This window comes from Lactuca saligna, chromosome 4 (genome assembly GCF_052625555.1).
Source record: "Lactuca saligna cultivar CGN05327 chromosome 4, ASM5262555v1, whole genome shotgun sequence".
In the NCBI taxonomy this organism is placed as follows: Eukaryota; Viridiplantae; Streptophyta; class Magnoliopsida; order Asterales; family Asteraceae; genus Lactuca; species Lactuca saligna.
The window spans coordinates 208,434,980-208,457,756 of record NC_136420.1 but is presented as its reverse complement, the minus strand read 5'-3'; the positions used below and the strand labels follow the sequence as shown (position 1 = coordinate 208,457,756).

General features: G+C 34.5%; 2 protein-coding genes and 1 pseudogene across 3 annotated transcripts; 1 reads left to right on the top strand and 2 right to left on the bottom strand.

The window, feature by feature from the left end:
- Positions 1–1,838: 1,838 nt before the first annotated feature.
- LOC145043295 (Thioredoxin superfamily protein) lies at positions 1,839–2,756 on the top strand. Its single transcript, XM_078991899.1, has 2 exons — positions 1,839–2,359; positions 2,466–2,756. The coding sequence occupies exons 1-2, from the start codon at positions 1,916–1,918 to the stop codon at positions 2,616–2,618; spliced, it is 597 nt and encodes a 198-aa protein (XP_078848025.1). The 5' UTR covers positions 1,839–1,915; the 3' UTR covers positions 2,619–2,756.
- Positions 2,757–2,784: 28 nt separating this feature from the next.
- CTC1 (conserved telomere maintenance component 1) lies at positions 2,785–9,412 on the bottom strand. 2 transcript variants are annotated; one of them, XM_078991898.1, is made up of 16 exons: positions 8,315–9,412; positions 7,943–8,061; positions 7,789–7,863; positions 7,609–7,687; positions 7,453–7,515; positions 7,254–7,331; positions 7,124–7,154; positions 6,963–7,048; positions 6,760–6,864; positions 6,416–6,691; positions 6,104–6,325; positions 4,796–5,239; positions 4,611–4,702; positions 3,609–3,910; positions 3,275–3,528; positions 2,785–3,186 (listed from the first exon to the last, which is right to left on the bottom strand). In XM_078991898.1, the coding sequence occupies exons 1-16, from the start codon at positions 9,371–9,373 to the stop codon at positions 3,016–3,018; spliced, it is 3,456 nt and encodes a 1,151-aa protein (XP_078848024.1). In that variant the 5' UTR covers positions 9,374–9,412; the 3' UTR covers positions 2,785–3,015. The 2 variants fall into 2 exon arrangements, with proteins under 2 accessions (XP_078848024.1, XP_078848023.1); XM_078991897.1 differs by having other exon boundaries at positions 6,963–7,154.
- A 1,005-nt stretch (positions 9,413–10,417) lies between these two features.
- LOC145040458 (uncharacterized) lies at positions 10,418–21,191 on the bottom strand (annotated as a pseudogene).
- Between the last annotated feature and the right edge of the window lie 1,586 nt (positions 21,192–22,777).

Here is a 22,777-nt window from a genome sequence, read left to right as displayed (position 1 = left end):
ACGAGCCGAGCTCGAGCTTCATTTTAAGGCTCGAATCGAGCTCGAGCTTGGTTAGGCTCGGGCTCGGCTCGGCTCGTTTACACCCCTAATCCCAACCACAATATATCGACATAAAAAAATAACAAACAAACATAACAACATACAAGGATACATACTACAGTACAAAGTACAGTGATAAAACTCACCTTGCAGACTAGTCGATAGACAACACATCTCTCACGCGTCCAAAACTAGTACTACGAACCACCTATATTACATATAGAGGCGCAACCTCATTCTATAGTCTCAAACCTCTCAAGTTGACCAAAAGTCAACTTTATCAAAAAGTCAATGGTCAACGGTCAAAAGTCCATCAATTGGCCACCATGTTGTAGCCAAATATCTGCCACGTAGCGGTGTCCTCTCGACAAACAGTTATAGAGGCTGCCTATCGCCACGTCGTGGTGGCTAAACCACCACATCATGGAACATACTCTGGCCAACTTAATGCATTAAATTCTTAATCCTTCAAGTAACTCATCCATACTTTCTTACACCCAAAACATCATAAAAATCTTTGTTTCATAGACATGCATGTCTTAAGCTCAAACTAGGTCAAAATGGTGAAAATGAGGCCAAAACCTCATGCTTGACATCAAAACTCTATTAACCTTCAGATCTGGAACATATAATTACAAGGGGACTTCAAGGATCCATAAATTTCCCAACTTTATGGAATTGATCAATCCAAACTCTCCCAAACATGGATAAAGTTATCTAAAAGCCTAGATCTTGAAACATCAAACACAAGATCAGAACTTGAGGACTTACAAGAGTCCAAAATGTGTGTAAGAGATGATGAGGAGATTTGCTTATTTGGTTTATGCACCAAGAACAGCTTCTTCTTCAAGGCACCAAAAACATCACCAAAAGCTCACAAATGTCAAAAATTGAGGTTAGGGTTGCTTTAGGTCGAGGTGATGGAGATTGGGGGTGTACAAACCGTAGTCATCACAACCTTTAAATAGGGCTTTAAGCCCGAAAAATTAGTGTTTTGCATGTTGATGGTCGTCACGTCGTGGCCATCACCCTACCACGTCGTGACGCCTTAAATAAATGTGCGCTTTCATCGGGTGCCGCTACGTCGTGGTACTATCACCACCACGTCGTTACCACCAAAAATCATATGCTTCTATGTCTTAAATGTCAAATTCATAAAAGTAGTTATTGGAACTGATGTTAAAGATATAGAATTTTTATGTAGTGTTTTTATTTAATGGTTGTTTTTTAGTTATGGAATTGTGTTAGTTTAAATTAATAAACTGTTTTTTTATTAATTTTATATAATAATATTTTTTTTAAAAGTACAGTTTATTCAATTAAAAAACGTGATAAAATGTGATAACATGGCAGGTCAGCAATAAAGTGTAATCGTACGGTGCGCTGCTGTGAAATCACCAAGCAACCATAGATCGAGACCTGCGGATCAGTTATTAGTGGAGTAAATTACACAAATGGTCTCTATGGATTTGGGTAATTCGCATATTTGGTCCCTAACTGATTTTTTAATTCGAAAAATCCTTATTGTTTGTTTTTGTTACGTGATTTATTACTACTTTTTGTTTTTGTTACACGTTTAGTCCCCATCTTACCTAAAAATATTATTATTTTAATAGAAAAAAATGATGGGTTATGGGTTGGAAGTATGTTTATTTAAATAAATTAAAAAACCAATGATAAAAGTCTTTTTAGTAAAACAGGGACCAAACGCGTAACAAAAACAAACGGTAGAGAACTTCCGAGTTAAAAAAATAAATTATGAACCAAACACGCAAATTACTATTTAGAGACGCTTCGCCACCGAAATCGGAGTAACTTTTTAGTGTTAGTTGTAGGGTTTTAGAAAAAGAAATCAAAAGTTTGTCATACGAAGTCGATGGGTGGTGATATTCCTCGGAAACAACCTCTATTTTGCTTAAAATGGCCATGGGATGTAAACTCAAACGCTAATCCAAACAAACCCCTCAGTTCATGCTCTTCGGGACCTCCATGGATTTTCAAATCGATCCAAACCGTCGGCTCCCTCGCTTCAACGCTCGTCGAATCGATCTCAAAACCCCAAACCAGAAACCAACTCCAGTTCTCGAAATTGGCGACGAAGACGAAGGGTTTGAGTGGAGAGGAACAAGGGGAGTTAGAACAGAGAGCATTGGCATGTGCTTTGGCTAATGGAAAAGACGCTACAGTGATCGAATTCTATTCTCCCAAATGTAGCCTTTGCAATTCAATGGTTGATTTTGTGGGGCATGTGGAGAATAAGAACGCTGATTGGCTTAACATTGTTATGGCGGATGCTGAGAATGATAAATGGTTGCCTGAGGTACTACTCTCTGATTCCCTTACCTTCTTCTGTTCTATTCACCAATACCAACCCATAGAAATGCACTCCACCTGTTCGATGAAATGTCTCCTTTGGTTTTATGCAGCTTCTCAACTATGACATAAAGTATGTTCCCTGTTTTGTATTGTTGGATAAACATGGCAGAGCTCTTGCCAAAACGGGTGTGCCCAACAGCCGGCTTCATGTTGTTGCAGGTGTTTCTCATCTTCTTAAAATAAATCGCCCATCTGAAAGATAAATCATCAAGAATGGTGTTATTATGGTATATGAATCACATTGCTTGATAGATAGATTTAAAGCCTTTTGTTTCCTTCTATGGAAAGAATGATGTATGCATGAAGGAAGTATTGTATGAATGAAGTATGAACAAACTAAACATGGTAGCTACTTAGTAACGAACAACATTGCAAAAACAAACAATTCATGATGCATATACATATTAACTTGAATTTAATATACGTATAGCGATCTTAGCCTATAAAGAATCGCCAATTTTTTTCCTTCACAACTTTTACAAAAAAGAAAATGCTATATTGGTAAAGGCCTCTCCCTTATTCACTGTCATTGTCAGTCCAATGCATGTGAAACACAGTACAACATATTGTATCCTGACAGAAGTTACAAGCAACCAAAGTTCAAAGATTCAAGAGTTGTTGAAGAATGCTTCTTCCTTCACTCAAAGTATCCAAATGAGAAACATGAGAAACCCATATATGTTGGAGTGGGAGCATCACCAAGTCCAATTTCCTTAACCTTTCCTCCAAATCATTCACGCCTTTCAAATCCAGCATACTCCCCACAACATTCTACATAACAATAACCATAAGTTAAAACAGAGGCATTTCATCGAACATGTAGAGTGCATCTTATTGACTACTTAATAGTAATACCCACCCAAGTGTTGGTGGAGCAAGCGTGGAGTAGTATGGACTTGAGAAACTGCTCATCTGACTCCTTAAGACTGCCCGAAACTTTAACATCCACACAAGAATAATCAGAGAAACATCCGTAGTTCTTCACTACAATCGGATCATGTGCATCTAAAATCTTCATTAAACTTGTTCTTGAATGTTTTAATGTCAATCCCAAAAGAGAAGTAATCACGCTTTCATTATCACTCCAGCAACAACATGTTGATGATCCATCATCTATTTATTTAAAAAAATGAACATGATTAAATATTTTCACATTATTGTTTAAATAATGATCTTCAAGAAGAAGCATATACCGATTAAGAAACCAGCAAGTGGGAATTTCTTGACATTTGAGTGTAGAAGCTCGTTGTTCTTTTCCAATACCAATACATGAATTGCTACAACTTTGCAATGGATTCGGAGGATTTGTTTATGGTGTGAGAAGTGAATCATTTCAGAAATTAAAGTTGCAGGAGGTGAATTTGTAGATGAGGAAGTGGTGTCCATATGTGGTGATGTGTCATTTGAGTCATTATTGCTATTTAGGTCATCTTCAGTGGTGATGGAGTTGATTTCAATGAAAGATGCAGGTGTCAACTTAAGCACATTTCCTTCACTAAACATTATAGAGTTTGAAATAATGGATTAGGAACTATGAATGAATCAATATGCCAAATTCATTATAATGATAAGGTAAGCATCAAATTATGTAGATTCAAAGAAAAAAAAAGGAACTTACTTCCATTTATTTGTGTATTACAGCATTTTATTTCCATTAAAACATTGAACTTTCCATTATTTTCTTATTGAGACATATTCTACTCATTTATAGCATTGTAGTTTTAAATACTTATTAGGGTTAATCTCATAAAAGATCTTATATTTTGTGTTTTTTCCGGATTAAGCATCAACTTTATTTTTTTCACGAAAAAGACCTTGCATTTTCTTCATTTTTTCCGATTTGGCCCTTTTGGTCATTTTTCTCTAAAAAAAGTTGTAAATTTTGAGGGTTTTTTTGGGAAAAACTAAAAAGGTTGAGGATTTATTTGAAAACATTTAGAATGTTGAGGATTTTTTTCGAAAAAAAAAAAAAAAAAAAAAGACAAAGTTGAGGGTTTTTTCGGAAAAAAATATAAGGTGTTTTTCATGAAAAAAATAAAGATGAGATTTAATCCAAGAAAAACACAAAATATAAGGTGTTTTATGAGATTAACATATACGGGTAGATGTAGATTTTTTTAGATTGTTCAAAATAATTAAAAAATAAAGCATGTAAAAAATATTTTGTTTGTAGATTGAGATTTGAGGACACATACGATGTCAAAAGAACACGATAAAACTTAGCTTTAACACCTCGTCCAAATCCAATTGGATAACTTTGTTGACTTAAGCTACTATAAACCTTCACCTAAATAACGCAAAGTAAAAGAAAAAGAATCATAATCATAAAAAGAAGAATAAATAAATAACGAAAAAGAAAAAAAAGAAAAGTAGTGTTTACCATGTTATTGTCGATTAATACATGAATACAGATACTACTACTTGAGACTCCATGAAAGATACGATGATGAAAAAGTTGATGAGTATGAACACCTAACACAAGTCCTTGGAAAGATAATAAATCCCCTTTGGGCAAATTCACACCAGACACCAAAGGAATCAAACAAGTGTTGAATACTTGTTTGATTGATTTAGTTGGGAGAATAAGATCTTGTTTGAGTTGTTTGAGTTTGACCTCAAAGTCAACTGACACATTCGCATAAATATCTGGACATATCTCAATCTCATTTAAGTTATGGAATGAAGCCTCATCATCATTACAAAAAGAAACACTAGTCCAAAAATGTGATTTAGTGTTCACAAAGCTACTACACTCCTTTGAAGAGTTGCATACAACATCTTTCTCATCATGCTTTACCAAATAATACCCACCAATTCTCAATAACTGCCATAACAATGTCATCGTGTAAGTTTTTTTTTTTTTCTCTTATATTATAGAGCATCCTACTTTCATTTCTTATATTAAAGGTTTTAAAAAGGGTTTTAGGCAGAAAAGTCTCATTATTTTAGGAACTTTTTTGATAAAGTCCTGAAAAAAAATTGAACAGAAAAGTCCTGATTATTTAATTTTACACGATAATCTGTCATTTCCTGTTAAAATAAAAGGGTTAATCTCAAAAAAGACCTTTTATTTTGTTTTTTTTCCGGATTAAACCTCAAATTTATGTTTTGCATGAAAAATATCTTTTTATTTTTTCATTTTTCCAAAAAAGCCCTCAACTTTGTATTTTATTTTCCGAAAAAAACCCTCAACTTTTTTAGTTTTTCTCAAAAAAAACCCTTGGATTTTACAATTTTTTTTGGAAAAAATGACTAAAAGGTCCATATCGGAAAAAATGAAAAAATACAAGGTCTTTTCAGGCAAAAAAATAGATTTGAGGTTTAATCCGAAAAAAAATAAATAACTCAAAATGTAAGGTCTTTTTAAAGTTAACCTAAAATAAAAATAAGGACTTTTTCGTTAATTTATGCAAAATATTAAAAAAATCGGGACTTTCTGTTAAAAAAAAAAAATCTTTATCAAAAATTTCCCAAAATAACAGAACTTTTCTGCATAAAACCCTTTTAAAAATTGCTTTGTATTTGGATGACAAATTGCTATAGTTTGTTGATTTTTCAAAGTAAAATGTTGTAATATAATATAAAGAAATAAAAGCCTATAATGAACAAATCAATGAAAAAAGATTGCTATTTCTTGCATTTAATCCAAATCTAAATAGATAAGTTGATAAATATGAAAATGGCTAACCTCATACTTTGAGAAACTATCAGATTTGAACTCCAAAAGCAACTTCCTTGCAGCTCTTTTACAAAAAGAATCTTCCTGCATATGCATATTTACAACTCTGCCATTTAACATGTTAACAGATTCTGAATCTCTTTCTCTTTTACAAAGAACCAAATTCCATGGAAAAGCTATGGCCTCAACATATACACTTAAATTATTTGTAGCAACATCATCACCTGCAAACTGAGAAAAAATTCAACTTTTTTTTATAAATTAATAACATTACAAGAAGCAGTTTTATAAATTAATAACATTATTCACATATTAACATACCTTTTGTTGTAGAGGAAATTTGTGCATTAAATAAAGTAAGTGAAAGTTTCCACTTTCTAGCTCTTTATACTTCTCCTTATCCATTCTAGGACATAAAATATGATTTCTTGATTTTGTGTCTCTTATATAGCAATAAATATAAATTGTAAATTGTTTTCTCCTTGATAATTGAAAATGGTTGAAGATGTTTTTGCATGAAAATGGATCATTGTTGAGTGATTGTAAATGATGTATTTGTCTTGGGAATCCTTCAATGACAACACTGAAGTCATTTATCTGGTGAAATAAACAAGAAACAAAATAAATAAATGGAGATATGAATATAAATAAAGATCATTAGTTACCTCATATATGTCTTTAATGCTCCAATCAGATGAAAGATCAGGTATGACTATGTCAATACTGCCTGTTGCATCAACTAACTGCAACCTTCTAGAATATTCAGAAATCTACATGACATTTACACAACTATGTTGAGAAATGGGATAAAAAAAATAAAAAAGGATATTCATAAATTTGTTAAAGAATAGGCTTTCTTAATGACTACCTTTAAAGATCCAAGCAAAACAATGTTCAAATCTTCACTTTTCAAGATTGTTCTAATTGGTTGATCATGAGATTTCCCTCCACAAACTAGATTGTTAGATTGATTAATCATATCAGAATCTTTCCCACTTTGATATAATTCTTTTATGAATATGTCCTCACATTGACTTATGAGATTGGAAATTGGCACAACCTAAAAGAATTGAAATCATTTCATTAATACATAATACCAAAAGGAAATAATGAAACAATAGAGAAAGAAAATCACAAAACCCTAATTGCTAAAATATACCAATTTTGGAGGGGTGTAATCGATTTCTTTGCCACATCCGTATAACTCATGCTGACAATATTCTGTGAGAACTCCATGCTGTGAAACCAAACATGTTTTTAGAGAAATCCATATAATGTTATAGTTGGGTAGATTTTTCAAAGTATAATAATTAGGGAAACTTTAAAGTATTATGCTTGATTAAAAAAAATGGCTTTACCCGAAATCGGAATACTGATAAAGGTAAACATGAACTGGAATATTTCTGAACTAATCCTTCCATCTGCAAAATACCTTAAAAAGTTCATGTTATGTGAAATTATAACAGAGGATTTATCCAAGAAAACAACTCATAACAGATGAAATACTTAATTACATGTTTAGATCCTAAGATCTCCATCTCAGATAAAATCCCAGAAAACTTTTTCTTCAAAGATGAGACAACAAGCAGAACCCTGAGATAGAATCTTGTGAGGAAATGGGAAAATACAAAATATCATGAAGGAAAATAACAGTAAAACAAACAAAGTAATAGTAAATAAGCAATTGTTCATACCATAATCTAGCAGAAAATGAAAGTGATTCAATGAACTTCCTAAGAAGGCTACGAGATTGTAAAGATTGGTAGCATCTGTAAGCAAAAAGAACGAATAATTTGTTAAATACAAGATTTCTAAATAGTTGCCACAAAAATAAAATATAGCACTAACCCGTTTTCAATTGGAGAAAATATATTGACACGGATGCTAGTCTTGTAGCATGATCCAAATACTTTTACTTTTGTCCAAGAAAATTTGGGATCCTCCAGATGAAAATTCCTCACTGTTATCTATCAGCAGGAAAGCTCAATTTATTAGAAAAGGGATCAATGGAAGAAAAAGCAACATGCTTTCATCTATTTGTGTTTGATAGCATTCTACTTCTATTTGCTTCTATTACACCACTATACTATGAAAAGAGTACCAAAGTATAGCAGCAAAAACAGGAAGAAATCAATAGAAGTATGATTGCTATTTTCTTGCATTAAACCCTAGTACAGAATTGGGACCTCTGTATTCATAATAAGAAGTTAATGTACATACAGTTGCACCAACTCTTAAACCATGTGGCATCAAGAGTGGATGGTCCATAAGCAACAACAACACTTTTTGATCCAATTCTATAACCATTCCCTGCATGTAGAGCCCAGTAATACTTCCTGTATGGACACTGCATAGCCCTTTCTCTCTGGTTGCAATATTTCTTCCATTCATGGCCCTTTTACTCTTAGAGACTGGAAGATGGAGGATGGCTTTCTCTGTGGTCACATACATCATCAAAGACTTCCCTTCTCCAAGGAAAACCATCTTCTTCTTCATGCCGGAGATAAGCATAATGCCTCCCACCAACCTTGAAATAACAGGATACGAGATCGAGGCAGATTCACAAAAATAAAGAATCCTTGATTTAGAGAACTTATGAGAGTTACTATGTTCTCTATTTATATCATGCAATAACATTACCTTGTCTCTGGAACAACACAATGCGCACTCACAGATGGTAATCTCAGCTAGAAAACCGTTAATGTTTCTGGTACCGGTTTTATGGGCTGTGCAGGGGACATTTGAGACAGGGCTAACGGATTCCAGTAACCCGTAGATTAAGTGACGAGGAACTATAGTTTCTTCATACGCAGGAACTACAGAGTTCAGATAGAATGCGTTAAATTTGGATATGGAATTTTCTTCAGACTGATCGAGGCTCCACCTGATAATTTCTAGATATCCGCCGTGAGGCTTCAGAGGAAGGAAATTCCAGGCAGTGACTCTGATTCTTTGGCCAATAACCCGAAGATCAAGGTCGAGAATGTCGCAACAAACAGCGGCAGAATGGTCTGAGAAATGGAGGCAACTTGAATTAGAACAGGATGAAGACGATAAGGTTAGGTTTAGGGTTCCGACGAGTACTGTTGGGTAGTTAAGAGGTTTAAGGATTTTATGGATATTAGGGTTTTGTGGATCAGACGGCTGAGGTTTCTCTTTGTATAGAGTCGGACGACGAATTGAATGGCTAGGCAAGAGTGACGACGCGCCGGTGACAGGGCGGAGACGGTGGAGTAGGTCGGATATCGAAATCAGTTTCACTGAACTCTCTTCTTCCATTTCCACCGAGAGAAAGGGGTCTATAGAATAAAGCGGGAAAATGTTTCCCCTGTGAAGTTCATTGAACTTAAATTAGTCAATTTTCTATTTATATCTTTTTTAGAAAATGATCAAATAAAATTGCGACTTTTGACGAACCTACTCTTCAAATTTAAAGATGTCCAATTTACTTGAGATAATGAAATCAACATATAAAAAAGTTTGGTTATTTGTTTGGGTTGGTCAATTCGTTACTTTTGGGGTTTTGTTATTGGGTTAATAATAGGGGTGTTCGAAAATATAAGCATTTAATCCAAAAATCCGAACTAAAATTATCCGAAATTTCGGATGTTTGGAATTTCGGATATCTGATTTTTTCGGATTCAGATTCGGATATCGATTTTAAAGAATTTCGGATATTTCGGATATCCGAAAACCCGAAAATAAAACTTATATTTTATATTTTGTCTACGTATTGTATTAATTTAAACATCAATTTACCTTAACCGTATGAATTGGGGTTTTAATGTAAGTAGCTCAAGATTAGTTTTTTATTTTCCCTTATACTAAATCACTTTCATTAATTTTACGGTTTCTTACAATATATATATATATATATATATATATATATATATATATATATATATATATATATATATTCAATGGTTATCAGTTTTAAGGACTTATGGTATACTCATAACGAACATCTTCGTGGTCTATGTGGCCACGAACAAAAAATATGAACACCACCTCATACTCTTAGTGGTGGCTAGTGGTAGAAAAATTTGTGATCAAATGTGGTGGGGAGAACGGACAACAACATCCAATCAATTTTTTTCTCTCTCCATGTCTCTCTATCTCTCTCTACCTCTCGCTACATTTTAATTAATTAAATATATATATATATATATATATATATATATATATATATATATATATATATTAATTTAAAAATAAAAAAATAAGAAGCATATATTGGTGAGTATCCTATAGGTTTAGTGGTTGAATGTGGTGATGAGATGGCATCCACCACCATAGTGATTAGTGGTGGGTATAACGGATGGTCTAATATAAATTGATTCTTAAAAACTGAAAAAAAAAAAAAAAAAAAAAAAAAAAAAAAAAAAAAAAAAAAAACATTAGTTTGTGTATTTTTCCTCCCATGTTTAATTGTTTCAAATTGTATTTTCCTATTTTCTAAATTACACTCAAATGTTTAACAATATAGAGTGATTTGTAGACATGGTTTTTAAGACTGAGTAATTTATTTGCATCTCTTTTATGAGGACGACTCGGTTGTCGGGTGGTAATAAATCCAATTTTTTAAAACGAATTTTGATGTATGCACATTATACATTGATACATGAACATTTTTTTTGTTGTTTAATGTTTATTTGGCTTCTAGATTGATGCATAAAATATTTTTAAAGAATTCAAAAATACTTTTTAGAAATTCATTTTGAAAGCTAAATATTTTCAGATACCCGAAGTTAATATTTGAATCCGTATCCGAAATTTTGGATATCCGGATTTTGGATACGAATTTGGATATTAAAATATAACTACCCGAATTTTTGGATATCCGGTTTTGAACACCCCTAGTTAATAACTTAGAAGGGTAACAAACTTTGTTTTTTATCTGTATTTAGGTAATCATGTTTTTTCCATACATATTTGATCATTAAACTTGTATTACCTGTTCAAAATAGGGTAATATGATTGCTAATTATAAGTCATAGTATCTTGTTATGAATAGGTTAAACAAGTTTACTGGTCAAATGTGTATGGAAAAACATGGTTACCAAAATGTAGACAAAAACTGAAGTTCCTTTACATGTTTTGATAATAATCGGGTTCTTTATGCTAAGTGCAATTAGTCATGAGACTCACTGATGTGACATGGAATTGGGTTATCTGATCTTGGTTTCATATATGGAATAGGTGTCATTAGCGGGTTCCTGAACTGATTCATAGTTGTCATCATAAAATAAAACTATTAGAACCGTCTCATGAGCTGTGTCCTGGGAAATTAGATCAATATGTATAAGGATATGGTTTTTCCTAAACGGAGAACTATCTTGGTGGGAAGAATGTATGTATGCAATGGATGCTTATATATGAGAATGAGAGATCCTCCTCAAGGAGGAGGAGGTGTTTTATGTATAGATTTAGGTCAATGGATAATTAGGTTAGGCAATTATAAGCATAAGTGGTTAACAAATGCTCTCTTACACATTTAAGTTTACGATTATATTACCTAACCCTAGGATTTAATCAATCGCTAGTTCTAACGACTTATTGTTCATAAACTAATCAAGACTCAAGTTAATACAACCAAATTGGTTGTCTAATTTCTACTAACTCAGTAATAGATAATAAAAATCAAAACTTTAACACATAAGGTATTTGATCAAATAAACATAGTATATTAAATAAAACTAAATATTTGAACAATGGAATTACACCAAGTTATAGGGTTACATCTTATCTGGTGAAAACATAAGGGTTTTACCCCATAGTTAATAGACAAAAATAGAAAAACATCATTGAAGGATTGCTAGACACGATTATCAAGCGAATCCAAGTGAAATCCTAATATTTCTAGCTTGTGATTCTTCAAATCTTTGCTTCTACTATTTCTCAAGTTTTGAAATAACCCTAAAAGGGTTCTGGACGACTTCTAATACCTTGGGAAGAGTTCCCAAAGGTTGCATACCGAATTATGATCAAAAAATTGTATATTTATAGACTCGGCAACTCAGTGTCACGAAAATAGGAGTCTAGCGTCATGAAAACCGTGTTTCCGTATCCATGTTAGTTTGAACTCTTGGACGCGACACATAACTTGATTTTTCGCAGGTTTTCGAGTATAGTTCTTATCAGCCCCATTCTTATCCCAATCTTTTCATTTTTCTTCTCACCTTCGATTTTTACTATATTTATCCGATATAAAACATATTAAGTATTGTCACACCCCGAAACCATAACGGCAGAAACGTTCGATGGAGGATGACTTCTTGGGCAGTATCATAACAATGAATATAATATTGAAGAAAGCAAACACAACCATCATCAATATAATTGAAAAAGTTACATCGTAGTATATGTTTACATGTTTTCGAAATCAATTACATCATGATGACAAAATATGTTTTTTGAACTTAACGCCTTAGCGTCCATGTCCTCAAAGTTGAGCGTTACCTGTTCACTGAAATCCTGAAAATACAAGTATTTTAAGAGAAAAGTGTCAACAATTAAGTTGGTGAGTTTATAAGAGTTTTATTTTGAAACGAAACTATTTTCCTTTGTAAAAGTGATAAAGTTGATTCCAAAAAATCTGATATTTTCCTTAAAGAGTGAATTGAAAGTTTCTATGTTATGAAATAGTGCATCCTAGAATTTCCTATAGTTTCCTTCTATAATCTCCAAGTATATATATTGTATATAATATTAAAGTTAGATAAATCGTCGAATGTAATGGGTCTGCCCTAGGCCCACAACCAAACAAGGAATAGGAAATAAAGCGGACCCACCAATTCTAAGTCGATCACGACTAAATTCTATATAACTCTAGCATATACACTTAGTAATTATGGCTGAAAACTAATAATTCTAGACGGAATGTAGTCTAAAAAAGAGCCAAAGACCGAGACTAGGTCTATCATAGTTCATCAAGTAGTGGTAGTGGACATAAACTATACATGTCATAATTTATCAAATAGTGGTAGTGATAATGAACATGAATTATGCATATTATAGTTTATCAAATAGTGATAGTGGACATAAACTATACATATCATAATTCACCAAATAGTGTTAGTGATAGTGAACATGAATTATGCATATTATAGTTTATCAAATAGTGCTAGTGGTAGTGAACATAAACTATACATATCATAATTCACCAAATAGTGGTAGTGATAGTGAACATGAATTATGCATATTATAGTTTATCCAAAAGTAGTGGTGGTAGAGAGCATAAACTATACCTATTATAGTTTATCATATTTTTTGTAATGTAATGCAACCTAACTATACCTACTATAGTTAGCGTATTTCTTGGTAGTGTACACTTATTATAGTTTATTGTAATTACTTGTAGTAATGGAAAACCTTAGTATATGATTCATACCTTCAAGATAAGGTAAATAATATGTATTATCATTCACATGGATTCAGTTAGTAGTATCCTTGTCATGGTTTACCAAATGTTTGTATGTAACGGATGTAAACTTTATTTATGACAATTTATTATTTCACCATACTTAATATAGTAAAAACTCATTTGTTTTTTGATGTATGTCTACATACCAAGACAAAATGACACATAATGTAATAATATATAATCACATAATGTTACACACCTTGCTCAACAAGTTACAAGGTGTGAATGAAATTGATGGCATTTTTCTAATAATAACATTTCTATTCCTGTTCTTAGAAAATTTATAGAAAAATCATCAAATGTCTAAATCAAAATCCGTAAATTCTGAGAGTTATGAAAATATATCTAGTTTGTTCATAAATTTCTCATGATTTTTAGTGACCTCCAACTTGTGTGAAAAAGTCCATAATCACAGACTGGTCCAGACCGGATTTGTTCTTGAAATGATAGGCAGTTTTGTAAAAATTACCATAAATTGTAGAAAAATCTTATGGGGATGTGTAAGTAGTCATTTTAAAGCTATGAACTCGAGCTATTTGCACCTAGTACATTTTTGAAAACTAAAATGTTAAAGTTGTCCAAAACAGTTCGTGAATGGAGTTTAACTTTCCTGATGAAAGCTATTGGAAAAGTTTAGTTGTGTTATTGGTGTTTTAACTTGTATCCCCCCCCCCCCTCTTAAAACTTAAGAAAATAGGAAAAGATAAAGGTTTGAACTCACCTTGTGTGTTCTTAGTGGATGGATGTTGAAGAAAAGGAGTGTTCAACTCAAGAACACTTAGAAGATGCCTTGAAGATTCGAAGATCTAACATGAAGGTGATGATGTCTGTGTAAGATATCTATGATTTGAGTAGAAAGGAGTGAAATAATCATATGGAGGATGATAATACTTACCAAAAGTAGAAGAAAAGTTTGTAGAATAGCCTTGAATCTCGAAATTTAGAGAGAGAAAGTGAGAGAGAATGAAGTTTTGTTCTTTGGTGGAAAAATGAGAGAAATATGAGGAGAGTGGAGATCTTTCCAGCCCTTGATCAAGGATGTGGATAGAAAAAAGGTGTGAAAAGTACAATGAAATGACTAAGTATGGTGGAAGAACAAAGGTTGGTCATGGAGTGGGTATGGGGTGGTTGCTTGTATCATACACTAAGGCAAAGTCAACACTCCGCCAATAATATCCCACCCACTCTTCTTGGATAAGGATTATACCCCAAAAAATGTGATTAATTATGAATTATGGGGTTTTATATGTTAAAATATGATTTTGGGTGAAAATTCCGCGTTAAAATAATTAGAATCGAGCTTAAAACGCAAAACTAGTCGAAAACCGGGTGAAAATGGCGAACCTGCGAGGCTTCTCGCATTGGGGAACCGAAGGTGGCAAGTTTCAGTCCTAAGGAGGTGGGGACCGAAGTGGCTTGTGAGGCTAGGAGCGAAGGCGAAGTGTCAGAAGCGAACCTGGACGAGGAGCGAAATAGACCGAGAGGAGGTTCGGTCTGAAGGGACCTTCAGGTTCGGTCCTCGTGGTTTCGGTTCAGCAGCTTCGGGTTCGGTTCTAAGAGGCTAGTTTTGGTTCTGAGCAGTTCGGTCCCTTAGGTCTTCGTCATTAGCAAGTTCGGTCCCTATAGGGGACTTCGGTTCTTAAGAGGGTTCGCCCCTTAAGAGAGGGTTTCGGTTCCTTAAGGCTACCTTACCCATTTTTACCCCGTTTTAAGTGGTTTTGACCCGGTTAAGGGTCGGGATGACCCGAATGATTACGAAAAGTTAAAGGAACTTTTGAAAGAGGTTTGGGAGAGATTTTTAATAAAGAGATAGAGTGAAAGAGATTGGGAGAGGCTTCATTTGTGACCTTCTTGAGTGTTTGGCTTCGCAACGCAAGGTCCATAAACCCCATTAAGTCATGTTTAAGGATCTTACACACCCCCGATGGGTATGTAATATTGTTTTATCGTTTCGTTACCCCACTTACCCCGATTAGGGTTACAGAAATCTAAAAACACGAATTTTCCAAATGATGCTTTCTTATTAAAATAGCGAGTTGTACAGTAATTACATAACGTAAACCCTTGTATACAAGAGCTAACTGAGTTGACCGGTTTGACTTGTCGACTTTATTTACCTTTGACTTGACCGAAATTTGACGATTGTCACAAGTATCATTTATCTTAAAATACATTATTCTAGATTAATTATTAAGATAATTGTCGAAAATATATATATCTAATTAATAAAATTGTTAAACTTGGTTGGTTTTATTAATGAAACTGAAATATTACGATTAAACATATATATATATATATATATATATATATATATATATATATATATATATATATATATATATATATAACGTAAATAAAAGATTACAAAAATAATGAATTGAATTTTTTTTTAGCAATTTTGGTCTCATAAATAGAAGACTACAAAAATATTGTATCTTGCAACTTGGGTCCTTATTTTAGGTTTTCTTAATGGTTTTTTTTCTTTTTCATAATGATTTTGGTAATTGTTTGCAACATTTTATTCTAACAATCATAACTTTTTTATATGAACACAAATTAGATTGATTATTTTTGCTATGTGAATTCTTGTGGTGGCCTTCCATGTTTGTGAATTCTTGTGGTGGCCTTCCATGTTTGTTTGCCACTGTTATGATGGTGATGTTGGTGTTGGGTGGTGTTGCATTATATATTGTGGTGTGCATGTGATTCTCTTGGATTACATAATATTTCTTAGAATATAGTTGATGCGTGTATGGGCTTGATTTAGTGAGTAGGGTAGTGTTTAGGTAAATTAAGAGAGAATAGCAACCACAAATGATATGTGAATGGAAAAAAATAGATATATTAGTATAGTAACAACTCAAGACCTATTAAGTTGTATACCGATGAAAACAATCCAAGACCTATTGGATTGAGTTCGTATCAAGTCAAGAACACGTCCCACAAGATAATTTGAGAATTATAACAATAATTCAAAGTGAAAATAATGGTTCTTTGATTAAAATTCGTGCCTTACTTTTTCCATGCATAATTTGGCTTTATATGAAGCCTTTATTACAAATTTGGTGGTTACAAGCCAACCAACCAATTATTCATTAAAACTAGTAAATAGAAATTAAGGTAACTCTTGAAAGAACACAAAAAAACGTCCATGAGACTTGTGAATGAAAAAAAATGGTTATGCTTGCTTAAGGAGCCATAAGAAGCATTAAGGAGTCATCATAAGCATTAAAGTGTAACCCTAATCCACCAAAGAGTGTCAAAAACAGCTAGGAGGCTTTATGAAGCAAATAGTAACGTTTTTAGCACTTATGAAGCCTTAAAAATGTTGCCCTAGTCTTCATGCAACCTTAATTCAATTTGTGGGTTACCATGCACAACCCAACCATTGAGCCCAAACCACCTTCTAGCCCACTAGTAATCACTAATCCATCACATTTTGGGCTTTCATGATCCATGCATGGATCATCCCCTCCCCCTTTGAAAGGAATTGACCTCAATTCCTCAAGTCCATCATCATCAAGATAAGGTGAAAGATCTCCCACATTAAAGGTAGCATGCACTCCATGGTCTCCTCCTAAATCTACCTTGTAAGCATTATCATTGACACGCGACACCACTTTATAAGGACCTTCGGCTCTTGGCATTAACTTGTTTTTCCTTTTGTTAGGAAAACGTTCTTTCCTCATATGCACCCACACCAAGTCACCATCTTGAAAGACACGTGGTTTCCTATGCTTGTTTGACTTCTGTTTGTACAACTCATTCACAGCTTCAATCTTCTCACGAACTTGTTGGTGTAGTTTCATCATGGCCTTCAACTTGTCATTAGCATCCTTGTGAACCAATTCATCCTTTGGCAATGGAATCAAATCCAAAGGCATGTAAGGATTCAAACCATACACCACCTCAAAAGGAGAGTGACCTGTAGCATAAGTAGGAGAACGATTATAGGAAAATTCAGCATGTGCAAGTTTGATGTCCCAATCTTTTTGAGTTTTGCTAACCAACCCTCTCAACAAAGCACCCAAAGTTCTATTAGTAACCTCCGTTTGCCCATCCGTTTGTGGATGATGGGATGTACTAAAAAGTAACTTAGTACCCACTTTCCTCCATAAAGTGTTCCAAAAGTAACTTAGAAATTTGGAATCCCTATCAGAAACAATTGTTTTAGGAATACCATGCAAACGAACCACCTCTTTAAAATACAAATCAGCCACATTAGATGCATCGTTGGTTTTATGACATGGCACAAAGTGAGCCATTTTTGAAAACCTATCCACCACCACCATAATGGAATCCTTCCCCCTTTGAGTTCTAGGCAAAGCCATAATGAAATCCATGGACACATCTTCCTAAGGACGAATAGGAACCGGCAAAGGAGTGTAAACACCATGCTTGAAAGTTGTTTTCGCCATATGACATGTAACACACTTGCCCACTATGTTGGTTACATCCCCCAACATCTTCGGCCAAAAGAAATGTTCTTTAAGCACCTGCAAAGTTTTGGTAATGCCAAAATGACCAGCCAAACCACCGCCATGAGCTTCACGAATCAACAACTCCTGTATTTCATGTTTTGGGACACAAAGGCGATTGCCTTTGAATAGAAAGCCATCTTGAATCACAAATTCACCATTAGGACCACCTGCACATTTCAAAAACATATCTCCAAAGTCCATATCATATTGATAATGGTCCTTTAGAGTTTCAAATCCCAAGAAACATCCAAAGTCACCAATAATGAGTAACACCTCGAGAGTGCATCAGCCACCACATTGCTTTTTCCATCCTTGTATTTGCATGAAAAATGAAAGGATTGCAAGAACTCCACCCACTTTGCATGTCTTGTGCTCAACTTTTGTTGCCCATTGATGTACTTCAAGGATTCATGATCAGAATGCAAAATAAAATGATTTGCACGCAAATAATGACTCCAATGATCTAAAGCACGAACAATAGCATAAAACTCCTTATCATAAGTGCAATAATTCAAACGAGCACCACCCAACTTTTCAGAAAAATAAGCAATAGGACGTTTGGATTGGATCAAAACAGCCCCAATACCAACTCCACTTCAAATGGTTGAGAAAAATCTGGAAGAGTTAAAATAGGAGCATCACACAATAATGCCTTGAGTTTCTCAAATGCCTTTTGAGCTTCTTCTCCCCATGCAAAGACTCCTTTCTTCAAACAACCTGTCATGGGACTTGCAATGGTGCTAAAATCACGAACAAATCTTCTATAGAAAGAAGCAAGACCATGAAATGATCTAACTTCAGAAGTGTTAGTAGGAATAGGCCATGACTTGATTGCTTCAGTTTTGGATGGGTCTACGGACACGCCATTTTTTGAAACCACAAAACCCAAAAATGCCACTTCTTCCAATAAAAACGAACATTTTTCTTGCTTTCCATAGAGTTTTTGAGCTCTAAGCGTCTCGAAAACCTGTTTTAAGTGCACCAAATGATCCTCCAAGCTCTTGCTATATACCAAGATATCATCAAGGTACACAACCACAAACCTGCCCAAAAAAGATTTTAGCACTTCATTCATTAGTCGCATGAAAGTGCTAGGTGCGTTAGTTAGACCGAAAGGCATCACGGTCCATTCATACAAGCCATGTTTAGTTTTAAAGGCTGTTTTCCATTCATCCCCTTCACGCATACGAATTTGATGGTAACCACTTCTCAAATCAATTTTTGAGAACACAATAGAACCATGCAACTCGTCCAACAAATCATCAACTCTAGGAATAGGATATCGGTATTTTATGGTGATGTTATTAACAGCCCTACTATCAACACACATCCTCCAAGAACCATCTTTTTTTGGAACCAACAAAACTGGAACAGCACAAGGACTTAGGCTTTCACGAACATAACCCATTTTCATGAGTTCATCAATTTGTTTTTGCAACTCTTTTGTCACCTCCGGATTACATCTATAGGCAGCTTTATTAGGCAAAGGAGCACCCGGAATAAGGTCAATTTGGTGTTCGATACCGCGGATTGGAGGCAAACCCAGTGGTAATTCGCTTGGAAACACATCTTGAAACTCCAAAAGCAAATCAACAATAGTGTTTTCTCCATGCACCATCTTCTCCACCTTTGCATGCTCTTTGGCCACAAGCATGTAAATAACATCACCTTTGTCAAGAACTTGCTCCACCTCCCTTTCACTAGCAAACATAGAAAGATTAGGTTTTTTTACTTGTTTATAAATCATGGACCTTATGGCCGTTGGGGACATGGGTTTTAACACAATTTTTTTATTATTGTGTTTCAACTCATATTCATTGCTCCTCCCTCTATGTAACACGTCCCTATCAAATTGCCAAGGACGCCCCAACAAAATATGACATGCATCCATAGGAATAACATCACACAACACTTCATCTGCATAAGACCCCATCGTTAGACCAACTCTAACCTGTTTTGTCACCTTTATTTTGCTTCCATCATCCAACCAATGAAGAACATATGGTTTTGGGTGGTTTGTTGTAGACAACCCCAATTTGGTCACCATTTCATTAGAAGCAACATTAGTACAACTTCCACCATCAATAATCAAACTACACCACTTGTCTCTAACCAAACATTTGGTGTGAAACAATTGGTCTTGTTGATCCACATCAGCTACAGTTTGAACCCCTTGAGTTTTAAGGGTTCTAAGCACCAAAACTGTATCATACACCGGTGCTTCATACTCTACCTCCTCCTCTTCTTCCTCTTCTTGTTGTGTATCATAAAAAATACCTGTCAACCTCTCTTCTTCCTCCAACTCTTCACGACATTCAATGGCCTCCCTTAAAGTCACCACCCTTTTGTTTGGACAAGCATTTTGGTAATGACCAAAACCTTGACACTTGAAACATCTAATTTTCTCCAAACTAGTTTCTTTGGTACCACTAGTAAGTTTAGGAGCAACGGGAACACTACTAGAACCAGAAGGAGTAGAAACAGAATTTTGTCTATTGCTAGACTCGGGCTTGGACCATGACTTTGACTTGGGACTTTCGAGACTTGAACTTGAACTCCCACCATAACGTGCTTTGGTTTGCCCCTCCAACTTCAAACACAAACCACAAAGAGTTCCAAAATCAACATAAGGATATAACTCCACAACATTGGCAATGTTGTAGTTCAACCCTTTTAGAAAACGAGTCATTTTTTGTTCTTCAATTTCTTTAATATCCCCCATCAAGGACAACTTCTCAAATTCATCAATGTATTCTCCAACACTCATTTTTCCTTGCCTCAAATCAGCAATCTTCTTGTAAGTGGCCATTCTATGAGTAGAAGGAACATATCTCTTTCTTAGCTTTCGTTTTAGAGAAAGCCAATAACAAATTTTTTCTTTGCCTTCACGAGTTCTCTTGGCCTTAAGCCCTTCAAACCACAATGAAGCACCACCACTTAGCTTGAGAATGGCATACTTGCAGCTTTTTTCGTCATCCACTTCTTTGTACTCGAACATTCTTTCAATCTTCCTTTCCCACTCCAAGTAGCGTTCAGGATCAGTTCCACCAACAAATTCAGGAAATTCAGACACCTTGAATTCTTCCACAACCCTATGTTCACCACGGCGGGGTTGCCTTCGATTTCCACCTTCTTGGATGTTTCTTAATGCTTCTCGAAGATTTTGTAGGAACTCTAGATCATCAAAATCCATTTTGCGCTCTGATACCACTTATGATGCGTGTATGGGCTTGATTTAGTGAGTAGGGTAGTGTTTAGGTAAATTAAGAGAGAATAGCAACCACAAATGATATGTGAATGGAAAGAAATAGATAGATTATTATAGTAACAACTCAAGACCTATTAAGTTGTATACCGATGAAAACAATCCAAGACCTATTGGATTGAGTTCGTATCAAGTCAAGAACACGTCCCAACAAGATAATTTGAGAATTATAATAATAATTCAAAGTGAAAATAATGGTTCTTTGATTAAAATTCGTGCCTTACTTTTTCCATGCATAATTTGGCTTTATATGAAGCCTTTATTACAAATTTAGTGGTTACAAGCCAACCAACCAATTATTCATTAAAACTAGTAAATAGAAATTAAGGTAACTCTTGAAAGAACACAAAAAAAAAAACGTCCATGAGACTTGTGAATGAAAAAAAAAACGGCTATGCTTGCTAGCCATAAGAAGCATTAAGGAGTCATCATAAGCATTAAAGTGTAACCCTAATCCACCAAAGAGTGTCAAAAACGGCTAGGAGGCTTTATGAATCAAATAGTAACGTTTTTAGCACTTATGAAGCCTTAAAAATGTTTCCCTAGTCTTCATGCAACCTTAATTCAATTTGTGGGTTACCATGCACAACCCAACCATTGAGCCCAAACCACCTTCTAGCCCACTAGTAATCACTAATCCATCACATTTTGGGCTTTCATGATCCATGCATGGATCAATAGTTTTAAATATAAGCATATGAAAACTAAGAATAAAAAAGTCAAAAATGGAAAATTAAATAAAAACCATTATATTTTGGGTATTTTATGGTTTAACCATTATATATAAGTTTTGTCAAATAAAAGTCGTTCAAGTTTAACATTTTTTTTGGGGTTATTGTCACTGTAACCCAATAATGTTCCGTATATTTGTTTAAATGGTCCCTCGTGATTTTTTTTTGCCTTTGAAGGGTACGAACTTGTGTTTTTAAGGTTTAAAAAGTCCTTTTGAAAAAATTGAAGGGGTCATCCGGTAAACCCTTCCTAATCAGCAGGTATAATATGCAAAGTCAATTGTTAAACTCCCACTTCAATTGCCATGTTACCTGACTTGACAATAACCCTAAATTCAATAGTGATGACCATGAAATCAACGAAGTCTACTTATCTTTTAGAGAAAATCAATAATCACGTATGAATTGCATCACAAGAAATCGGCCGTTCAAGTAAAAAAAATAGCATCGGTATCTCTTTTGATTTTAATCGGTTTTCTTCTGGTTCTTCACGCTGTTCTTCATCTTCTTTGTTATCGAGAGAGTCGCCTGATCATGTACATCAAATCTTGATCGTCGACGGGTCTTCATTCTATTCCCCATCTTCCGATTTCAACCAGCCCTAATCATGAACCTCAAATTTGATTGACGACGATGATTTTGATTACGATTCAGTTGTCGGACCGACTCCTAGATCAACATGAATGCTCGTCAAAATTACCAACATTCTCTCCACCATCAGCACTGCCGACGATTCCTGTGGTATCATCCTCGGCCAGGCCTCTCGCCGACTGCTCTAACACC